The following is a 21872-nucleotide window of genomic DNA, read 5'->3' as shown; positions in this document are numbered from 1 at the left end:
TCAAAAGAACCATTTTGTCTTCTCTGCTCTTCTCTCCAGGCTGTGGTTAAACAGCAGTACACATTGGAGATACTGGGCTCCACATTTAGCTGGAAGATATGCCATGTCTTCTTGAATTCCTTCTAATCTTCCTCTCCCATTGCCCATAAAGGATCTTCAAACCTTCTCCGCACTCATGCCCTTTGTCCTACCACCTCCACAGCTCCTTCTCTACAGAAAAACTTGCCTTTTATTTCATAGAAGAAATGCAACCTTTTATTTCACAGAAGAAATGCATCCTTTTATTTCACAGAAGAAATGCAACCTAGAGGCCAAGGTGGGTAGATCACTTGATCTAGGAAGTTTGAGATCAGCCTGGGGAACAAAGTGAGACTCTGCTTCTACAAAAAATACAAAAATTAACTGAGCAAGGTGGTTCATGCCTGTCATCTCAGCTACTTGGGAGGCTGAGGTGGGAGGATCGCTTGAGCCCGGCAGGCGGAGGTTGCAGTGAGCTGAGATCATGCCGCTGCACTCCAGACTGGGTGACAGAGTGAGACTGTCTCAAAAAAACAAAACCAACCCCCACCCCCCAAAAAAACAACAACAATAACAAATCACACACAGTGTTTTGTGTCATGTTCATCCTTTTTTTTTTTTTTTTTTTTTTTTAGACAGGCTATCATGCTGTCATCACCCAGGTTGGTGCAATCTTGGCTCACTACAAATACTTGGGCTCAAGTGATGCTCCCACCTCAGCCTCCTGTGTAGCTGAGACTACAGGCCTGCACCACCACGCCTGGCTAATGATTGTATTTTTTGTAGAGACGGGGTCTCACACTGTTGCTCAGGTTGATCTCAAGTTTCTCAGCTCAAGTGATCCGCCCGCCTTGGCCTCCCAAAGTGCTGGGATTACAGGCATGAGCCACCTCTCCAGGCCATGTCCACCCTATTAACATTTGGAAGTGCCTAGCACAGTGTAGACTCTTTAGACTTGTGGAATAACAATGATTACTGAAATGAAACACATAGCTGAAGGTGCTACTAGGGTATATGAGACTTTTTTTCTGACTTAGAACTACATCAAAGAAAGAAGGGCCTAAGACCAAAGTTTGGGAATGCACACAATGAACTGCTCAAAAGAAAGTTAGCTTTAGTAATGACAGGAAGAAGCTATTTCTTCAGCGAAACAGAATACACACAGAAAAATTTAAGAGAGCCATTACACTGGCTGGCAAGACACATGTGGATATTGTGGCCCTGGTACTCACGGAGTTTATAGTCAGGCACACTGTCCTAGCACAATGACCAATACGTTATCGTATTTACAGCGTTTTGGAGTTTCTGTCCATCTCTCTCAACAGAATAAACTTTGAGGTAAGTTTCTTACGCAGAATCCCCAGCAGTGTTTGCTACACAGTTGGAGCTCAATAAATGTTTACGGAGTGAATGATGAGGCACAAAAGGAATTTGTTCAATTATTTGTTAAATGAATCAAATAATTTTCTAGGATTCACGGGCTGTCTTCTGCACGATAAGCTTCATTCTGTGGGTCTGAGTTTCTCCTGGTTCCCAATTCTGTGTCTTTTTGTGGATTATCTACTTTATAGCTGGACCTTTGTATTTGTTCAAGATAATTATTCTTCTATTCCTAATAGAAGCAACCATAGCCCTAGCGAAACCAGAGTTAATTCCACTCTTGCAGTTCTTTTCCCCAAGGCAAGCAGCAAAAAATGCATTCCCACAAAAGAGCAAGCTCATCCCCAAATTCCGGGTTTCCCACCCCCACAAGCTGCAGGAAAACAGGAGGGAGGCACGTGAATACTTCTTCGGACCTCAACGATCCCAGAACTTGGCCTTCTAAAACATCCATAGGCTTAACCTCATCATATAACTTAAACAGCCTTCGCAACACCGAGAGCACCACACCAACACCTTCTTATCCAGCTCCGGTTGGGACAAGAGCTCCAACTCTAGACTGCACGCCTTTGTAGCGCGGTGTCTTCTGGGATCTGTAGGCTCCCGCAGTTCGGCTTTCCTCTCTCGGTGACTCCAATTCCCGGCAGTCAGTGGGCTCCAAGGTCCGCCCTCTTTCTGGAGGAGGAGCCCAGAGCGTACGGGAGGGGGCGGACCCTTGCCCCTCCCGAACTTGGGCCGGAGTGGTGCGGGCGGCGCGAGGCGGCGATTCCCACGTGTTGGCTTTCTCACGCTAGCCCACTTTGGTCCTCCTTGACGTCCCGGGCCTGTGGGCCCGCTTCCTGCCAAGATGCCGAAGGTCAAGTCGGGGGCCATTGGCCGCCGCCGCGGGCGGCAGGAGCAGCGCCGGGAGCTGAAGAGCGCTGGAGGTGCGGATCCCCGCGAGGAAGCTGGGGTCGGGTCAGGTCTTCCGGCAGGACCTAGCCTGGGGTGCGGACCGAGACCTGATCTGCGGAGGCCGCTCAGGACCCGCTCCCGTGAGCGCGGAAGGCAGGGGTGGGTCCCCGAGTCGGCCGCAGGCCCTGCGCGCAGTCGTTGGCGCCCTTTACAGTTGGAGGATGAACTTAAAGAGTTTGGCAGTCCTGGCGTGACGTTTCATGGCCCTGGTTGGCTCAGAAATCTTCCCCCTACCCATGCAGCTTTCTTCTCTGGGACTGTCTAATATCTAATCTCAGTAGGAAAATTAAGGCTGTTTCGTGTTTTCTTACAGGACTCATGTTCAACACGGGAATTGGGCAGCACATTTTGAAAAATCCTCTCATTATTAACAGCATTATCGATAAGGTGGGTATGGAAGAGGAAAAGGAGAGAGTTGTTGGTTTATTAATTTTATTCCTGTGAATACATAAGGGCAGAAAGTCTGCCTGCCATAAATTAGATGCTCTGTAAATATTTGTTGAATGAATCAAATAATTGTCTAGGATTCACGGGCTGTCTTCTGCATAAATAAGATTCATTCTGTCGGTCTGAGTTTCTCCTGGTTCCCAATTCTGTGTCTTTTTGTGGATTATCTACTTTATAGCTGGACCTTTGTATATGTTCAAGATAATTATTCTTCTATTTCTAATCACTTTTTTAAATCACTTTTAGTTTTTATGTACTCCATCTATTTATGTCTAAACCACACATTAGAAAGTTTGTTCCCCAGAAAAACATATAGTACCACATATAAATTATTTGATGTATTCCAGTACCACATATAAATTGCTTGGAGTATTACTCCTATCTGAGTTAGTGATGTTCTCTTATGGTTATGGATGTTTGGGTGCTAGGAAGTGAAATATACACGGTGCAGATTACACTTATGGTTAAAAGCAAGGAAAGCATCTTGGAGTTGTAGAAAGAGCATTACATAGTTAAAGGATCTTGTTGGGCTTCGTGTCATTTGAAAAATGAGAAAAAAAAAAGGTTGGTGTACTATTTTAACCTTTTTAGCTCATAGTTTCCTTTGAACATCTGATGAAAGCTGTGGCCCTAGAATATTACAGCTGTGTGCACACATTCAATTTTGTTTACAGTTGCTGCTGTTCTGCATCCTTGAAACCATAGGTGGGTTGAGAATTGAAAAAACTTCGTCCAGCAAGTACAGTCCTTTCCCATTTGAACTTGTTGATGTGAACAGAGAAGGTAACAAGAGGCGATTGGAGTATTTCTAGATAGAAATCAGAATGTCAATCCCAGAAATGCTGTTCCTGCTTTTCTGACTCCTAAAGTTGAGCAGTATTCCTCCAAGTTAGGAGAGGTTTTAGATTTTCATTTGCACCAAATGTTATTGAGGTAATTTTGTTAACCACATCGATCATGAAGAATCTAAAAATGGAGTCAGATTAAGAGTTCTTATCAGAGCACATGTGAGTAAAGATGGTCAAGTGTAAATTAACTTCTGTGTTCTGATGTGCCAGAAGAGCTAAAGTGTTCGTGCTTGCTTTTAGGCTGCCTTAAGACCAACTGATGTAGTGCTAGAAGTTGGACCTGGAACTGGCAACATGACTGTAAAGTTGTTAGAAAAGGCAAAAAAGGTAAAAAGGGGATTTAATGTTTGGTATCACAAATGACTATGTTAGCAAGCTCAGTTGGTTTTCAATCTGAATATGTTTTAATTAATTGCTATTATTTTAGTAGTAACTCCTGATCCCTTGTTGGAAATTTTGTCTTGGAAAATATGAGATATTTCGGTCGGGCGCGGTGGCTCACGCCTGTAATCCAGCACTTTGGGAGGCGGAGGCGGTTGGATCACGAGGTCAAGAGATTGAGACCATCCTGGCCAACATGGTGAAACCCCATCTCTTTTTTTTTTTTTTTTTTTTTTTTGAGACGGAGTCTGGCTCTGTCGCCCAGGCTGGAGTGCAGTGGCCGGATCTCAGCTCACTGCAAGCTCCGCCTCCCGGGTTTACGCCATTCTCCTGCCTCAGCCTCCCGAGTAGCTGGGACTACAGGCGCCGCCACCACGCCCGGCTAGTTTTATGTATTTTTTAGTAGAGACGGGGTTTCACCGTGTTAGCCAGGCTGGTCTCGATCTCCTGACCTCATGATCCGCCCATCTCGGCCTCCCAAAGTGCTGGGATTACAGGCTTGAGCCACCGCGCCCGGCCCGTGAAACCCCATCTCTACTAAAAATACAGAAATTAGCTGGGTGTGGTGGCGGGTGCCTGTAGTCCCAACTACTCCGGAGGCTGGGGCAGGAGAACTACTTGAACCCAGGAGTCAGAGGTTGCAGTGAGCCAGGATTGCACCGCTGCACTCCAGCCTGGTGACAGAGTAAGACTCTGCTCAGAAAAAAAGAAAAAAAAAAAAAAGAAAATATGAGATATTTCAGTCAGGAAAACAGAAACCACTTAGGTATTTCAACAGGGAATTTTTTTTTTTTTTTTTTTGAGAGGGAGTTTCACTCTGTTCCCCAGGCTGGAGTGCAGTGATGCAGTCCTGGCTCACAGCAACCTCTGCCTCCTGGGTTCAAGAGATTCTCCTGCCTCAGCCTCCCAAGTAGCTGAGATTACAGGCACCTGCCACGACGCTGGCTAATTTTTGTATTTTTAGTTGAGATGGGGTTTCACTATGTTGGCCAGACTGGTCTCAAACTCCTGACCTCAGGTGATCGCCCACCTCGGCCTCCCAAAGTGCTGGGATTACAGGCATAAACCACCATGCCCAACCTCAACAGGGAGTTTAATTAGGAAGGAAATACCCAACCCCTTCCCTTTGTACCCCATAATGCTGGTGCCTTTCACTGGCCACTTCCAACCAGAAGTTGAAAGGTAAGGGAGCTGGACTTCATTATCTATAGGACGCAGAGAGAAGCAGATAATATATCTGGGAAGGCCTTTCGTGGTGGCTCATACCTGTAATCCCAGCACCTTGGGAGGCTAAGGTGGGTGGATGGCTTGAGCCTAGGAGTTCGAGACCAGTCTGGGCAACATGGTGAAACCCCGTCTCTACAAAAAATTGGCTGGGCGTGGTGGTGCATGACTGTAGCCCCAGCTACCAGGGAGGCTGAGGTGGGAGGATTACCTGAGCCTGGGAGGTTGAGGCTCCAGTGAGCCATGATCCTATCACTTCACTGCAGCCTGGGTGACAGAGCGAGACCCTGTCTCAAAAAATAAAAATAAAGATACATCTGGGAGCCAAACAGAATAAGCAGCACATTGTTTACCCTGTAAAGACGGTCTATATAGAAGTGGGGCCAGGAGCTGTGGCTCACATCTGTAATCCCAGCACTTTGGGAGGCTGAGGCAGGAAGATTGCTTGAAGCCATGGGCTTGAGACTAGCCTGGGCAACAAAGTGAGACCCAATCTCTATAAAAAATAAAGAGGCTGGGCATGGTGGCTCACGCCTGTAATCCCAGCACTTTGGGAGGCCAAGGTGGGGGGATTGTTTGAGTCCAGGAGTTTTGAGACCAGCCCAGGCAACATAGTGAGACCCGTCTCTATAAAAAATAAAGAAAGGAAATTAGCCTGATGTGGTACACACCTGTGGTCCCAGCTGCACAGGAAGGTGAGGTGGGAGGATCCCATGAGCCCAGGACTTCAAGGCAGCAGTGAGCTATGATAGTGCCACTCCACTCCAGCCTGGGCAACAGAGTGAGACCCCATCTCTTTAAAAAAGTTTTTTTAATAAAAATAGAAGAAGTCAGTGAAACCTCAGCTGAAATTGGAATAAAATTGCAATTTCGGCCTTATTTGACATCTATTTCATTTACTTGAGAAGTTATCTATGCCATGTATTGTGTATCTCAGTAGATGTGACATACTTACAGTAAGAGCAATCGCATTGTACGCTCTTTAACAACACTGACTGCACAGACGTGGTATATTTTCTTTCATCATCTGTTCAATTACAAAGCATGGAGACAGATGAAACATGATTCTATTGATTATATGGGTAGAACTCTCACATAATCTGGTTGTCTACTTTTCTGGGTGGGTGGTGGTGTTTGTTCGTTCGTTTGTTTTTGAGACGAGTCTCGCTCTATTGCCAGGCTGGAGTGCTATGGCGCGATCTCGGCTCACTGCAACAGCTAATTTTTGAATTTTTTAGTAGAGATAGAGTTTTACCATGTTGGCCAGGCTGGTCTCGATCTCCTAAACTCGTGATCCACCCACCTCAGCCTCACGCCTGGCTTTTTTATTGTTTTGTTTTGAGACGGAGCCTCACTCTGTCGCCCCGGCTGGAGTGCAGTGGCGCAGTCTTGGCTCATGGCAACCTCTGCCCCCAGGGTTCAAGCAATTCTCCAGCCTCAGCCTCCTAAGTAGCTGGGATTACAGGCACCCACCACTGTGCCCAGCTAATTTTTGCATTTTTAGTAGAGATGGGGTTTCGCCTTGTTAGCCAGGGTGGTTTCGAACTCCTGACCTCAGGTGATCCGCCTGCCTTGGCTTTCCAAAGTGTTGGGATTACAGGCATGAGCCACTGCACCTGGCCTAATATTTTGTATTTTTAGCAGAGATGGGGTTTCACCATGTTGGCCAGGCTGGTCTTTCACTCCTGACTTTGTGATTCACCCACCCCGGCCTCGCAGAGTGCTGGGATTACAGGCATGAGCCACTGTAGCCAGCCCATTTTTGTTTGTTATTTGAAGTAGGCGAGTACAATTGAAGGAATATTGGTGGTAGAAATGAGAAAAGAAGTTTGTCACGTAAATCATGTAAGAGTTCCTGTTGGGATAACAATAAAATATTTATATTCCATAATTAAGCTAAATACTTTTTTTTTTTTAATTAGGTTGTTGCTTGTGAACTTGACCCAAGGCTGGTAGCTGAACTTCACAAAAGAGTTCAGGGCACGTGAGTATACATAATAGAATTAAAGTCATTTCAATCTCATGAAACAATGGTCTTTTTACATTTCTTCTTTTCTCATCAGGCCTGTGGCCAGCAAACTTCAAGTACTAGTGGGTGATGTGTTGAAAACAGATTTGCCATTCTTTGATACTTGTGTGGCAAATTTGCCTTACCAGGTATGTTCTCACATTTTCAGAAACATGATACTAAGTGTTTCTCTGATGTGTGTTTCCTGGAAATAACTAGTTAATTCTGTTACAGATCTCATCGCCTTTTGTCTTCAAGCTGTTGCTACATCGACCTTTTTTCAGGTTTGTGACAAAAGACTAGAGTTACTGCCAAATTTTGAAAGACTTACAATTCAGGTGGTGAACATAGCCAAAAATGAGTCAGGTCAGTTGAAAAACTACTGAAGAATTTTTATAGAAAATGTTGATTTGTATGGAGGTCTTGCTGTCTTTTTAATTGAGAGGTTATTTGGGGACAGTATGCTAGAAGTCCTGCTTCTGAGACCAGACAGCCTTTCCCTATTTTTGAATCTTCCTGCCGTTAAGCCTAGGTTAGAATTTTTATTACCTTATGTCTAGACAATTGCAGTGGTTTGCTAACTGGTCTCTAGTATAAGAGGTCTTCAGAAAGTTCATGGAAAATGTGTATTATGAAAAAACTATGCATGGATTTCAAAATGTTTCTGCACCACAATAAACTCTGTACTAAGTGAACAGGATCTCGTGTGAGGCCCTGAGAAGGATAAGACATCAGTTTGAAAAGAGCCCGTATCAGAGCAACATGAACTCTGCTAAAACTGAAGTAAGAACAAACATCCAATTTATGGTGAAGCCTGGTTGGAAGAATGGTGAAATCATTGATGCTTTACAGAAAGTTTATGCGGACAATATTCCAAAGAAATCAGCAGTTCACAAATGGATAACTCGTTTTAAGAAGGGATGAGACAGTGTTGAAAATGAAGCCTACAGTGGCAGACTGGCCACATCAAATTTGTGGAAAACATTCATCTTGTTTGTTCCCTAAGTGACAAAGAAAAACATTGAACAGCACAAACAATAGCCAACACCACAGACATCTCAGTTGGTTCAACTTACACAATTCTGACTGCAAAATCAAAGTTAAAGTTTCTACTTGATGGATACCCAAACTGTCATACCCTCTTTTCTGAAATATTTTATGAGAAAACAAAACAAAAAACATTGTACTCAAATCAGCTGCAGATAAAAGCAGAGTTTCCAGTGGAAATTTTATATAACTGGGATCAAGATCCTGAAACATGGCTGGGTAGAGTGGCTCACACCTGTAATCTTAGCACTCTGGGAGGCCGAGGCGGGCAGATCACTTGAGGTCAGGAGACCAGCCTGGCTAACATGGTGAAACCCCGTCTCTACTGAAAATACAAAAATTAGCTGGGCATTGTGATGGGCACCTGTAATCCCAGCTACTCGGGAGGCTGAGGCAGGGGAATCACTTGAACTCAGGAGGCGGAGGTTGCAGTATGCCGAGATTGTGCCACTGCACTCCACACTGCAGCCTGGGCAACAGCGAGATTATCAAAAAAGAAAACAAGATCCTGAAGCATTTCTTCGAAGAATTGTAATGGAGATGAAATATGGCTTTACCAGTGTGATCCTAAAGACAAAGCAGAGTCAACATAATGCCTACCAAGAGGCAGAATGGGTCGAGTCAAAGCAAAAGCAGACCAGTCAAGAGCAAAGCCCATAGCAACTTCTTTTTTTTTTTTTTTTTTTCTTTAATGCTCAGGGCATTTTGCTTGCTGACTTTCTTTAGGAACAAAGAATGATAACATCTGCTTATTACAAAAGTGTTTTGAGAAAGTTAGCTAAAGTCGTAGCAGAATAACTCCCAGGAAAGCTTCCCCAGAGATTCCTCCACCATAACACTTCTACTCCTTCCTCTCCTCAGACGAGGGCAATTTTTTGAGAGTTTCAATGGGAAATGGTTAGGCATCCACCTTACAGTCCTGATTTGGCCCCTTCTGACTTACTTTTTATTTTATGAGACAGTCTTGCTCTGGTTCCCAGGCTGGAGAGCAGTGGTGTGATCTGCACTCACTGCAGCCTCCACTTCCTGGGCTCAAGCATTCCTCCCACCTCAGCCTCCCAAGTAGCTGAGATTACAGGCATGTGCCACTATACTCAGCTAATTTTTCTATTTTTTTTAGCGATAGGTCTTGCCATGTCGCCCAGGGTGGTCTCCTACTCCTGAGCTCAAGTGATCTGCCCGCCTCAGCCTCCCCAAATGCTGGGATTATTACAGGCATGAACCATGGTGCCTGGCCCTTCTGATTTATTTTCGTTTCCTGGTCTTAAAAAATCTTGAAAGGGTATGCTTTTTTCTTCAGTTAATAATGTAAAAAAAAAAAAAAAAAAGACTGCAGTGACATGGTTAAATTCCCCAGAGCCTCAGTTTCTTTGCTACAGACTAAAAGGCTGGTATCATCACTTACAAAAGTGTCTTGAACTTGATGGAGCTTATGTTGAATAATAAAGTTCATGTTTTTTCTTTTTTTTCTTTTTTTGAGACAGGCTGGAGTGCAGTGGTGAGATCTCAGCTCACTGCAACCTCAGCCTCTCCTAGGCTGGGCTCAGATGATTCTCCTACCTCAGCCTCTTGAATAGCTGGGACTACAGGGGTGTGCTAGCATGCCTAGCTAATTTTTGTATTTTTTTAGAGACGGGGTCTCACCATGTTCTGCCCAGGCTGGTCTTGGAGTCCTGAGCTCAAGTGATCTGTCTGCCTTGGCCTCATAAAGTGCTGTGATTATAAGTGCCTTATTTTTATCTTTTAACTCAATATTTCCATGAACTTTGAAGTCACTTTCTACATTACATACTAGTGGCTTTCAAACTGCAAGTCAAAAACTATTTAGTGGTTATAAAATTAATGAGTCATGACCATCTTTTTTTTTTTTAATGACATGGAATGGAATATATCAGAGGGCACTGCATGTAGTCCAGGTGATTATAGTTCCGTGAAACTTTTGTTTTGAAATACAATATAAACACATACACATGCAGACATTTGTGGCTTGGCTTCCAATGCCAAATGTATTTTTTAGTGTGACTCATTGTCAAAAGTTTGAATGTCAAAGTGTAGCTTTGAAGATGCTCTTCTGTTCATTAACCCCTACAAAGTCTCCCCATTGCCTGCTGAATAAAAAGTCTACATCTTTTAGCTGGGCATGGTGACTCATGCCTGTAATCCCAGCACTTTGGGAGGCCGAGGTGGGCGGATCACCTGAGGTCAGGAGTTCCAGACCAGCCTGGCCAACATGGTGAAACACTGTCTGTACTAAAAATAGAAAAATCGACCAGGGGTGGTGGCGTGCGCCTGTAATCCCAGCTACTCAGGAGGCTGAGGCACGAGAATCACTCGAACCTAGGAGATGGAGGTTGTAGTGAGTCGAGATTACGCCATTGCACTCCACCCTGGGTGACAAGAGTGAAACTGCGTCTCAAAAAAAAAAAAAAAAGTGTACATTTTTTAACCTGTCAAATCAAGGAGACATTGAACATCACAATCTGCCTTTTCAGCCTCACCTCTTCCTTAAAGGTGTCTGCTACCCCATAAATATATTTCTGCTGCTGAAACAATGTATTTCACTTTGTTTTCATAGAAGAGGTGATGGACTAGTGCTGATTTGAAACACCTTCTCATCCAGTCTTTAAAGGCTTATATTTGCAAGCTATCTTGCAGTGAGGAGTACAGCCATTATAAAAACAAAGCCAGCTCTCTCATTCTGTGGCAATAAAAAAGGCTGAAAGCGTTCTCCTACCTTATAATCAGCTGCCAATGCTTTGCTGTTTCTCTCCCAAGAAAATTCATTGCAGTCAAAATTCATTTACAGTTGACAATGACCATTTTCTTTTTTTTTTTTTTTTTGAGAAGGAGTCTGGCTCTGTCGCCCGGGCTGGAGTGCAGTGGCCAGATCTCAGCTCACTGCAAGCTCTGCCTTCCGGGTTTACGCCATTCTCCTGCCTCAGCCTCCCGAGTAGCTGGGAACACAGACGCCCGCCACCTCGCCCGGCTAGTTTTTTGTATTTTTTTAGTAGAGACGGGGTTTCACCGTGTTAGCCAGGATGGTCTCGATCTCCTGACCTCATGATCCGCCCGTCTCGGCCTCCCAAAGTGCTGGGATTACAGGCTTGAGCCACCGCGCCCGGCCGGACAATGACCATTTTCCTTATTCCTTTCTGCTTTCTTTTCAGATGTGCTATACTTATGTTTCAAAGAGAATTTGCCCTCCGACTGGTTGCAAAACCCGGAGATAAGTTATACTGCAGACTTTCAATTAATACACAGCTGTTGGCACGTGTGGACCATCTAATGAAAGTAAGTGAATTTTGTTTTCTTTCTCTTTTTTTCTGAGACAGAATCTCAGTCTGTCACCTAAGCTGCAGTGCAGTGGCTCGCTGCGATCTCTGCCTCCCATACTCAAGCAGTCCTCTCACCTCAGTCTCCCGAGTAGCTGGGACTAGAGCTGTGTGTCACCATGTCTGGCTAATTTTTTGGTACTTTTTATAGACACAGAGTTTCGCTATGTTCCCCAGGTTGGTCTTGAACTCCTGGGCTCAACGATCCATCTGCCTTGGCCTCCCAAAGTGCTGGGATTACAGGTGTGAGCCAAAGTGCCCAGCCAGTGATTTTTATTATTGAAATAATCTACCTTAACTCATCCTTGAGCATCTAGTTGTGCCTTCTGTGAGGACAGCATCTTTGGTTACTAAATAAAAGTTGCCTTTGAGAGTACTACTTAAATACTTTTTCATTAACAGGTTGGAAAGAATAACTTCAGACCACCGCCCAAGGTGGAATCCAGTGTTGTAAGGATAGAACCTAAGAATCCACCACCACCCATCAATTTTCAGGTGAGGTTAAAATATTGGCTTAATCAATAAAAGGAAAAAAAGTCCAGGCTGGAAGATGTGTGTGTGTCTATAGCGGCAGAAAAATATTGAATCAACCTAAATATTCAAACATAGGAAAATGCTAATTAGGACACATCCCTCTGCTGAAGTAGATGGAATAATTTGATGCAAGGTAGTTATAAAGTGAGACCCAGTCTCAAAAAAAAAAAAAAAAAAAAATTGAATAAAACTTGGAAAACAAGGTAAAATGAAAATAGTTGTTTTAAAGTAATATTATGGGTAACATATTTTAATTGTAATTGCTTTTCAGATTTAAAAACAAGAAAAAAGACCACTTGATGTAAAACTTTACTACAGCCACATTAGAGAAAAACACGATTGTGTGTGTGGTCAGCTGGTGGTAAATGGAGTGGTTTGTCAGTAACTCCTTCAAGGAGGTTTAGGGGTGTTGCACAGGCAGTATCTGAAGTCATGTCTGTTTTGAATCTTATTTTTGAAAATGATACTTAGATTTAAATAAATGCCATGTTCTTTGTTCAGAAGTGGGACCATTTTGTTTTTCCTCCACTTTCTTTTTTTAAGATGGGGTTTCACTATGTTGCCTAGGCTGGACTTGAACTTTTGGTCGCAAGCGATCCTCCCACCTCAGCCTCCCGAGTAGCTGGTACTACAGGCATGCAGCGCTGTGCCTGGCTTTATTTTTTCAAATTAAAAAAAAAATTGTCATGCTTTGACCCTTGTCAAAAAAAATTCTGAGGAAAAGACATATTCAGTGAAATGCACCAAAGTACAAAAATCAAATGTATGTCTTACTTTTGCGTCTGTGTGCCAGCCAGATCAAGATACAGAACATTTTCTTCACTTTAGAAAGTTCCCTTCAATTTTATATATTAAAAGACAAGGTAATACCTAGCAGGCATAGACAAGAACAAGAAGTTTGTAATTTGAAGAAAATGTCTATCTTCTATTTCAGGAATGGGATGGTCTAGTAAGGATAACCTTTGTTAGGAAAAACAAGACACTCTCTGCTGCATTTAAGTAAGTATTAACACTAATTTCTAATGTGTAAAGGACCAGTGCTCCAGATACTATGCTAGAATTTGGTCCTTTTCCTGAGCAGCTACCCTAAAGCATAAAGATATGGGTCCAGACAAACTTCATCTTTTTAACTATCTTTAGAGCTTGGGAGGCAGGAGAACTTAATGAAGAAAATTTGCTGGAGTTGAGAGTCAGATCAGGTTTTTTTTGGCAAAACAGGAAAACACTCCCAAACTCTGACCATACATCTGCTCTAGTTTTTTGTTGGAAAAATGAGGCGATGATGGACCCCTTCGACACTTGTGAAGGTTATGTGTCATCTTATTAACTTGGGAAAATGCAACTCATCAATTTGGGGTTCAAGGGTAAAAGAGAGGTGAGACACAGTTTTACAGGGCTTGGAGATTTTTTTTTAGGGGATGTTTTGTGGAGGGTCTAGAACTTCTCTAAGAATTTAAGAGGTATTTATCAGGATTTTGCACTTTAAATATAATTAGTGTTTGCTGCATAAGTTTAAATATTCAACAACTTTTAAAATTCCTTAATTGTACCATACAGAACATAGATTTAATTTCATCTAAAATGAAATTATTGCTTAAATGGCTTATATATTAGTAAAAAAAAAAAAAAAAGGTTTAAGAAATTACTCTGACTTTGGAATAACAACAGTGGCATCACTTCTTTATGCTACAGATCAAGTGCAGTGCAACAACTCTTGGAAAAAAACTACAGAATTCACTGTTCAGTCCATAATATTGTAAGTAGAAAATGTTCCTGCAATTTCATTGATTTGTTTTCTTTTAAAATGTCCATTTTTATTCTTGTTGATCTAGCATGAGATTATTTTGTACATTCCATAGGATCCTTAAAAGACAATATAGAATGCATAACTAGCAAAATTTTGACTTGAATTCTGACAGGTCAGTGCTGCTGTATATCCTGTGGAACAGATAAGAGCAACTTTGATTACTCCACCCTGTCCTCTAACTACTGACAGTTGTTTTTAGCCATAACAAGAATCAGATTCAGCAGTTACAGGTTCCTCAAAGCTGTAGATATGTGTAGCTTGCAAAACTTAAAATAACTGTGTACAATTTACTGTCCTCTGAATTGTGACCATGTCTTGTTTTTTGCTCACACAGCAGTTACAAATATAGTTATTAATTTCTAAGTTTAATACCCAGAAATTGAAATAAAGTTCATATGGCTCAATAGCAGATTTCTGGTTGTGAGCCTCATGCTTATCATTTGTGTAACAGTGTGTGTAATGTGATGTTTGCTAACTTTTTAGCTTCCAGTTTAATTAAACAGGACAGAGATAAACGCCAATTTTCTTCTTATTTTTTATGACTCAGAACCTATATGGTTTAATGTATCATAATACTATCTGCATTTTCTCTTTTATGGGGAAAAAGTCATTAGATAATCTGCCTAAGTATAATAGAAAAATATTAAGCTAGATTAAGAAAAATATTTGGATAAAATATGTGCATTAAGTGTAAAATCCTTAATATTCCCAAGGCTTGGGCAGGTCACCTCTTTGAGAAAAACGAGGTGGTTAAGGTGAAATCTGTAGCAAGAAAATGCATTATTTTGAAAGGAGTAACAGTTGCTTTAAAATTTAATTTACAGTTTTAATTATTTGTGAAGTCTGAAACTAATAACTATTACAGAATTTTAAAGAAGAAAATGGCTAATATAGACAGGATTACTAATTCAAGGTATTCCAAGTTTTTGTTAATAAAGATCAGCCACTTAGAGATCCACGTCTTATGTAAACAATCAGGCCTTCCAAAGTCTTATTAACAGATATATTAAAGGTGACTATTTTATGACTTAACTGAACTAAAAAAAAGAGTCAAGGTGACCTCATTAAAGATATGTCGTTCATTTATTCTGAATCTTATATTGATAGATAATACCAGAAGATTTCAGCATAGCAGATAAAATACAGCAAATCCTAACCAGCACAGGTTTTAGTGACAAACGGGCCCGTTCCATGGACATAGATGACTTCATCAGGTAATTACATTTTTGTTTTCCTAAGTGTTTACATTTCTTTACTGTGACACCTTCAGATTAGAGATTTTAAAGGCTTTTAAGCGGTATAAGGTGCTACCTGGGAGAGTTATTGCATAGCACTTCCATAGCATGGAATAGTATTTGGTGTAGAAGATGGAGGCTAGTTAGCTGCAGCAGAATGAACGTTTTCTTTAAGAACAGTAGTAAAGAACAGTCCAAGCCAGAAGATTGCCTTTGTGTTAATGTGGTGTGCATGTTCCTCCCTTCCTGCTCCCTCCCCAACTCTCATTCATAGTCTTAGTCTTAATAGCTTATCCCTCCAAAATAGTCCATAAGGTAGAAAAATCGTAATACATGTAACTAGATTGGATTTTTAAAATTTCCTTACTGGGAATAGCTGTTGTTTAATCAATCTTAAGCATACAATAATGCCAGTTAGAATCTTACCTGGTTATCCATTTAGTAATAATATAGTTAGTTTTGTAGCCTGAGGCAAGTTCTATACTTCTCAAGTAAAAAGCTGTCATAATTATCTAGGTAATTTAGACCAAAATTTGTTTTGCTTGAATTAAGCAAGTAAGTCAGTCTTATGAAAATAGAATAAGGCTTCAATTAATTACCCAGGTAATTACTAACCTGTACTTACTGTTTTTAATCATTAAGATGTTAACTTTCAGAAGTTCTTGCCTATTTAGCCAATTCACTTTTAAAGCTTCCATGTTCTAGAGGCTGAATACAAAATGAGGGTAGTTTGTTCTAAAAGTCATTGGTTTGACTTTTTCTAAGCTGGAAACACAGTTCTATATAACTAAGACAAATGGAGTTTATATTTTATTGGCTGGCTAGCAGTACTACTGAGTCTTTTTAGATGTTAATCCTAGGCATTGAATACTATTCATAAGTATCTACTTTGCTTTTTTAGAAATTTATCTGAACCTGTTTCTATGGGCCAGCCTAAAAATAACCTCAGGTCTAAAGAGAAATATTTTATCTTTTCCTTCATTTTCACTAAATTTCCTCAAAGATATTGGGCATGTGCAGTTTACTAACTAGAATCTATTAAGTACACAGGTATCTACAGGGAGAAATAATGTGTATTTAATTTGATATAAATAACAGCTCAAGAGAGGAAGAAGGGGCATGTAAGATTGGTTATTCATCTGACTTCTGCCAATTCCAAACAGCTTCTTGTTCAGTTACCTTGAAACAAGTGCCAGTGAGTTCTTAGGCCTGGGATAATGAGTCTAAGATAATTTTAGTCAAATTCATTACGACATAAAAGCTATAATGAAAGAGGCACCAACATGGCATGGTTTAACCAATACGCATCTTATAAATTTAGTCAGACAGTAACATTTCTTTTTTTTTTTTTTTTTTTTTTTGAGACAGAGTTTTGCTCTGACACCCAGGCTGGAGTGCAAAGGCACAATCTCAGCTCACTGCAACCTCTGCCTCCCAGGTTCAGGCAGGTCTCCTGCCTCAGCCACCCGAGTAGCGAGGATTACAGGCATGTGCCACCATGCCTCTCTAATTTTTGTATTTTTAGTAGAGACAGGGTTTCACCATGTTGGCCAGGCTGTTCTTGAACTCCTGACCTCAGGTAATCCACCTGCCTCAGCCTCCCAAAGTGCTGGGATTACAGGTGTGAGCCACTGCGCCCAGCCAGTATCGTTTCTTTAATAACTAGTATGAGGAGTGGGTGGGCTCTGTCAGCATGCTGTATTCATGTTTTAGAATTAATGGTATTTCTATATACCATTATGTGCTACAAATTAGCATTTCAGTACCATTCCATTTTGATTTCTTTTTTCAGATTGCTACATGGATTCAACGCAGAAGGTATTCATTTTTCCTAGGTGTTTGGAACACAGAATTTTTCAAGGTCAAGAAAAGAAATGAAGTTTGTATTTTTTGTATTTGAGAAGATAATGCTTTTGCTTTAGAGACATAATTTACTTGACTGTTTTTGGTTCGATACTACTACTGTTGTCACCATTTATGATTCTGAATTTTTAAGTTGGAAAGTTCTAAGTATCCAAGTTTTTAATATATAGAGCTGGTCCAATCTATTCACAATAATCTTCAAGTTCAGGAGCCGCAGAGACGCACAACTTTACACTTAAACTTATCATTTCTAACAGTTTATTGTATAAAGATGTTACTCTTCTATTTACTGTTATATACTGTGAGGCCTTCTTTAGGCCTTTAGCTCTGTTCCTCCAGTAGTAAAACAGTTAAAATATGCTTCACTAGTCACACATTCCCCATACCATTTCATGTTATTCACATTCCCTGTACCATTTCTTGTTATTCACATGTACAGTAAAATAATTGTTTCTTAAAGTATTTTTATTTTGGTTCTCTCATTCTCTTCCCTATTTATCCTGTACACTGTCTGTTATGATTGCCTACCTCTTTCGCTATCCTATAGCATCAGAGACTTAGGGTTCTGGGTAAGCCCAAGTCTGCTACTGCCACCGAGCAGTGCCAGGCATACTAAAGGGCATGACTCCCTACATGTAAAATGAGGAAGCTAAACTGGAATGAAGTTAACAATAAAATTATATTTTTTTATGGTTCTTAGGTAGATAACTATAGGCATAGCAAAATTTCAAAGGGTTTTGTAATTGAAACTGGTTTTATAGTTTTATATTTGCTTTCAACTTCAGAAAAACAGCCATTTCCCATAACTACAGATTCCCAGTATTCCTGTGATTTCTGGACAATTAAAATTTCCAGTACTTTTTTCATATACCTGGTGCTTAGTTTTAAGCTATTTTAAAACTGTCAGATTGAGAATTTCAATAGATGTCATAAACAAGTTTTATTAGCTACTATGTTTAAATCAATATAATACTAAGTGCTGTTAATATACTATAATAGTTTTAGTAGCTATTTTGTTTATATAAAAAATTAATAAAAATATCTTTATTGATATTTGGCTTTTTTTAAATACCTAAATTAATAGAAGGAGTGTTTCTAATTAATTTAACAAAGCCAGATTTGAAATCTGGCTTCAAAGTCATATAGTAAATGTTACTACATAATTAAAATAATGCTTGTTCTTGATGTGTAATCCAGAACAAAAGCGTCAAGCTGCTTTTGTTAAACAAATATGAAATATACATAAGGGTAGATTTTTTGTTTAATTTCACAAAACTCTTTTGCGAAGTTCACTTGTATCATCTCTATCCTTATAGTCAAAATTTTAAGATTTAACTTGGCTTTCTCGGGTTATTTCCCTCTACCCCTATGAACTTCTGAGTTTTAGTTCCTTTTCTGGCCTTCAGTTTTCACTATCTGTAAAGCTGAAGGACTGTATTATACTACCTCCAGTATCTTTTCTGGTACTAATTTTTAAAATACCTGATCAGAATGAAGCCATCATAGTATAAGGCAGCATATTTGTCTATAAGGAGACTTTCCAAAGACAGTACCCATCCAATGCAAATAAAAAATTTGAAGCTAATCTGTTGTGCTTTAAATGAGCAAATTCACGTCTTTATTGCCCTTTGAAAGTTGGTTAATCTCAAAAACTACCTTTTTTAAAATATCCTCTGCAAGGTCAATTGTAACAGTTCTCCATCCTTCCTCTTCCCTTTGAAATAAACACAAATAGAATATATCTTACAGCTGCAAGAAAACCTGAGTCCCTTCCAAAACAAAGGTGATTGAAGTAAATTCTCTCTAAAACTTATTCCATAGACTTCATTTATTAATAAGCATATTGTGAAAATCTACATTTGTTTTAGATTTCATGTTTACAGAGCTTTTCACACTTGTATTAGGATCTTTCACAACTACTCTCTGGGTTTTATGAACAGTAAAGTAAAGAATCTGGCTCATGTGACTCTCTATTCATAGCTCCCCTTTGGCTCCTACGAAGGAGCTGGTAGTTCCCTGGAGTAAATAAATCAAAACAAGATATCCTTGGGAGATTTTTAGCTGTTAATCTACTCCTGGACCCCATCCTGGGAACTGAGGGGAAAACTCCTAGAGAGATATACAAATCTTTGAACAAAATATTTACATGAAAAGTGGCCAGTTTTCCTCCTTGGAGTAGCAATCTGTAAAAATAAGTGCTGCTGTTTAAAAAGTAGCATGCCCTACACCAATGTATTAGTGAGAATTTGATGATTCTCACCAAATAACAACGAAGTTTCACATTTGGTACTGGATGGAGCTTGGGTTAGATCTGCCTTTTAAGGCAAAGTCAACTCTTTCAGCTTAATTCTTTTTCAAGGGAGTAATGTACTGTCTACACTTGGCTTAAACTAACTTCTATTATGGACTACTTTCAATGTACATGTAAATGTTCATGCATCAGAAGCCAATTTCCTTTAACAGTACATAGAAAAGGTGTATTTTGGGGTGGTAATGAACACTTCAAATTAAGTAATGATACTGGTAAGGATCAAATTGCACTATTTTAGTCTTGTTAATACCACACTGGCACACACACTGCATATATATGTATTTTCCTAAGATAAAACTCTTCTCAGAATTTCATTACTTTTTATTATACACCAACTAGTTTATATTTTAGGTCTTTACAAAGAAAATGCTGAGAAAAATTATAATCACGTTATATGGTTTTAAAATCATAATTCCAGATTTCTTTACATATAAGATGGAATGGTCCAGCAGCTATATCCACTGTCACAGACTTTAGTTCCGTTCAATGATATGGCACATCCTGCAAAATTAACTAGTCACACACAAAAAATGTCTCAAATACAGTAAAAATGTACACACAAAGGTAATTTACAATGACAAATAAGGAATGTAATTTTTCTTGGCTGTGCTTCAGAAATTTAGGGTCAGTAGCCTTAATCAAGGCACAAAGCAGGAAAAGGTGAGCACAGCTGTCTCTAGGAGTGGGCAAGGTATGTACAATCACTGATGAGGTATGCATGCACGCAAAGGATTTAAAACTGCTCAGTCTCACTACAAAAATTGAACTGAGTTAAAAGGAAATGCTGTGGCTTCCCCCTACTATCTGGCTCTGGATCGAGTCCACAGTCTTACTTCATCAAATAGAAAATAAAACTGACAAGGATCTCCAAAAGTAAATCACTATTTGCGTAAATGAAACAAAATGCTTCATTAATCCCAATTCTTGGTTGTGCCTCCTGGACTAGAAGCATTTTGTAGACAAGAGTGTTTCACAAAATTGAAATGTAATTCAGGTGAAGGACAAAACATTTTCCACAGACACTTAAAATTCCAAACTTTCAAATGGCCCTTACAGCTGAACCGTTGTATGTTACAGTAGTGAGGGTTCTGGGAATCCTTTAGCAGCAAATGCCGGTTTAAAGGGCACGGGGTCTCTTAGGGTTGATTTGCTTGCTGGCTTGTTCCTCTTCTTGTAGAGCTGCACGGAAAGATTTCACTTTATCTTGGAAAAAGAAAAGAAAGAGGGAATAAGTATTATATTGCATGCAGTAAGAGTTTACAACTTTATGGGTTCGATCAAGTCAGCTGTGTTATTTCCTAACAGTTACTCAGTATTTTTCCTTTTGTTTTTGTTGTCTAGAAACTCAGAACTAAATACAGTGCTGAACTATTACAAAGTTTTTTGTTACAGATTTCCAGAAATACCTATTTTTCTGTATCTTTCAACAGCTTTCTGTTCTGTTTGGCACATTTACAGTTCTTTGTTTTAGTTTATTAGAACTCCTTCTGGAGCACAGGCAGGTTTTACATGTGTAAAATACATAGTCTACCTTTTTTTTTTTGAGATGGAGTCTCACTCTGTTGCCCAGGCTCGAGTACAGTGGCGCAATCTAGGCTCACTGCAACCTCCACCTCATGGGTTCAAGCAATTCTTCTGCCTCAGCTTCCCAAATAGCTGGGATTACAGGTGTGCACCACCACGTCCAACTAATTTTTGTATTTTTAGTAGAGACGGGGTTTTACCATGTTGGCCAGGCTGGTCTCGAACTCCCAACCTCAGGTGATCCGCCCGCCTTGGCCTCTCAAAGTGCTGGGATTATAGACATGAGCCACCGTGCCTGGCCCCCCATTTTACCTTTTTTAAGTTATGAAAATTTAAAATATATTTGAATTTTTAGAAATTTACATTTTGTCCTCATTGTGACGAAGGGGGATTGTGAAGGGGTGATGACAAAACGATACATTTCTTGCTTTTACACATTCTTTCCGGTCATCTACTGATCTAGAGTCATGTAAGAACTAGAAATAGGTTAGTAAATTGCCAGATAAATTACATGCAGCTAAGATGAGACATCTTTCAATAACAGTGGCTCTCAACTGGATGTGATTTTTGGCCCCCAGCAGGCATTTCGTAATGTCGAGAGACATTTACAGTTATCCCAACTGGTGTGGTGCTACTGCCATGTGGTGGACAGAGACCAACGACGCTAGTAAATATTGTACAAGGCACAGGATAACACTCCTCAACAAAGAACTGCCTAGCCCCAAATGTTAGTAGTGCCAAGGTTACAAAACCCTACTCTGTAGACTTCAGAAGAAAATAAAGTTGGAATCTCAATTTTCCTCCCCTTTTTGGAAGTACAGTGATGTTTTGAAAAGTTAACTTTTCTGAAATTTTGAAATGAATTTAAGGACTTCTGGATTTGGTGCTCTCAAACTGTTACTGTTCTTTTTTTTTTTCTGAGATGGAGTCTCGCTCTGTCACCCAGGCTGGAGTGCAGT

The 21872-nt window shown here is 40.3% G+C and overlaps 2 protein-coding genes across 6 annotated transcripts in view; one reads left to right on the top strand and one right to left on the bottom strand.

Moving 5' to 3' along the window:
• The first annotated feature begins 2062 nt into the window (after window positions 1-2062).
• On the top strand, window positions 2063-17540 carry DIMT1 (DIMT1 rRNA methyltransferase and ribosome maturation factor). Of its 2 annotated transcripts, none has more exons than XM_003899715.2 (12): window positions 2063-2324; window positions 2666-2739; window positions 3888-3974; window positions 7175-7236; window positions 7316-7409; window positions 7495-7544; window positions 11475-11598; window positions 12042-12134; window positions 13108-13172; window positions 13866-13929; window positions 15088-15194; window positions 17008-17540. In XM_003899715.2, the coding sequence occupies exons 1-12, from the start codon at window positions 2246-2248 to the stop codon at window positions 17048-17050; spliced, it is 942 nt and encodes a 313-aa protein (XP_003899764.1). In that variant the 5' UTR covers window positions 2063-2245; the 3' UTR covers window positions 17051-17540. The 2 variants fall into 2 exon arrangements, with proteins under 2 accessions (XP_003899764.1, XP_021795073.1); XM_021939381.2 differs by having other exon boundaries at window positions 2084-2324; window positions 7495-7626.
• KIF2A (kinesin family member 2A) overlaps window positions 15045-21872 on the bottom strand; it is an 85441-nt gene continuing 78613 nt past the window's right edge. For 2 of the 4 annotated variants that reach the window (XM_031666188.1, XM_031666187.1), the window contains exon 21: window positions 15045-20592. In XM_031666188.1, coding sequence (XP_031522048.1) covers window positions 20507-20592 — 86 coding nt within the window. In that variant the 3' untranslated portion in view covers window positions 15045-20506. The remainder of the gene's footprint in view (window positions 20593-21872) is intronic. The other 2 variants (XM_031666189.1, XM_031666190.1) reach the window with 1 other exon arrangement.

Source organism: Papio anubis, chromosome 5, assembly GCF_008728515.1.
Source record: "Papio anubis isolate 15944 chromosome 5, Panubis1.0, whole genome shotgun sequence".
NCBI lineage: Eukaryota > Metazoa > Chordata > Mammalia > Primates > Cercopithecidae > Papio > Papio anubis.
The sequence above is the reverse complement of the archived record's forward strand: the minus strand, read 5'-3'. Positions and strand labels throughout refer to the sequence as shown.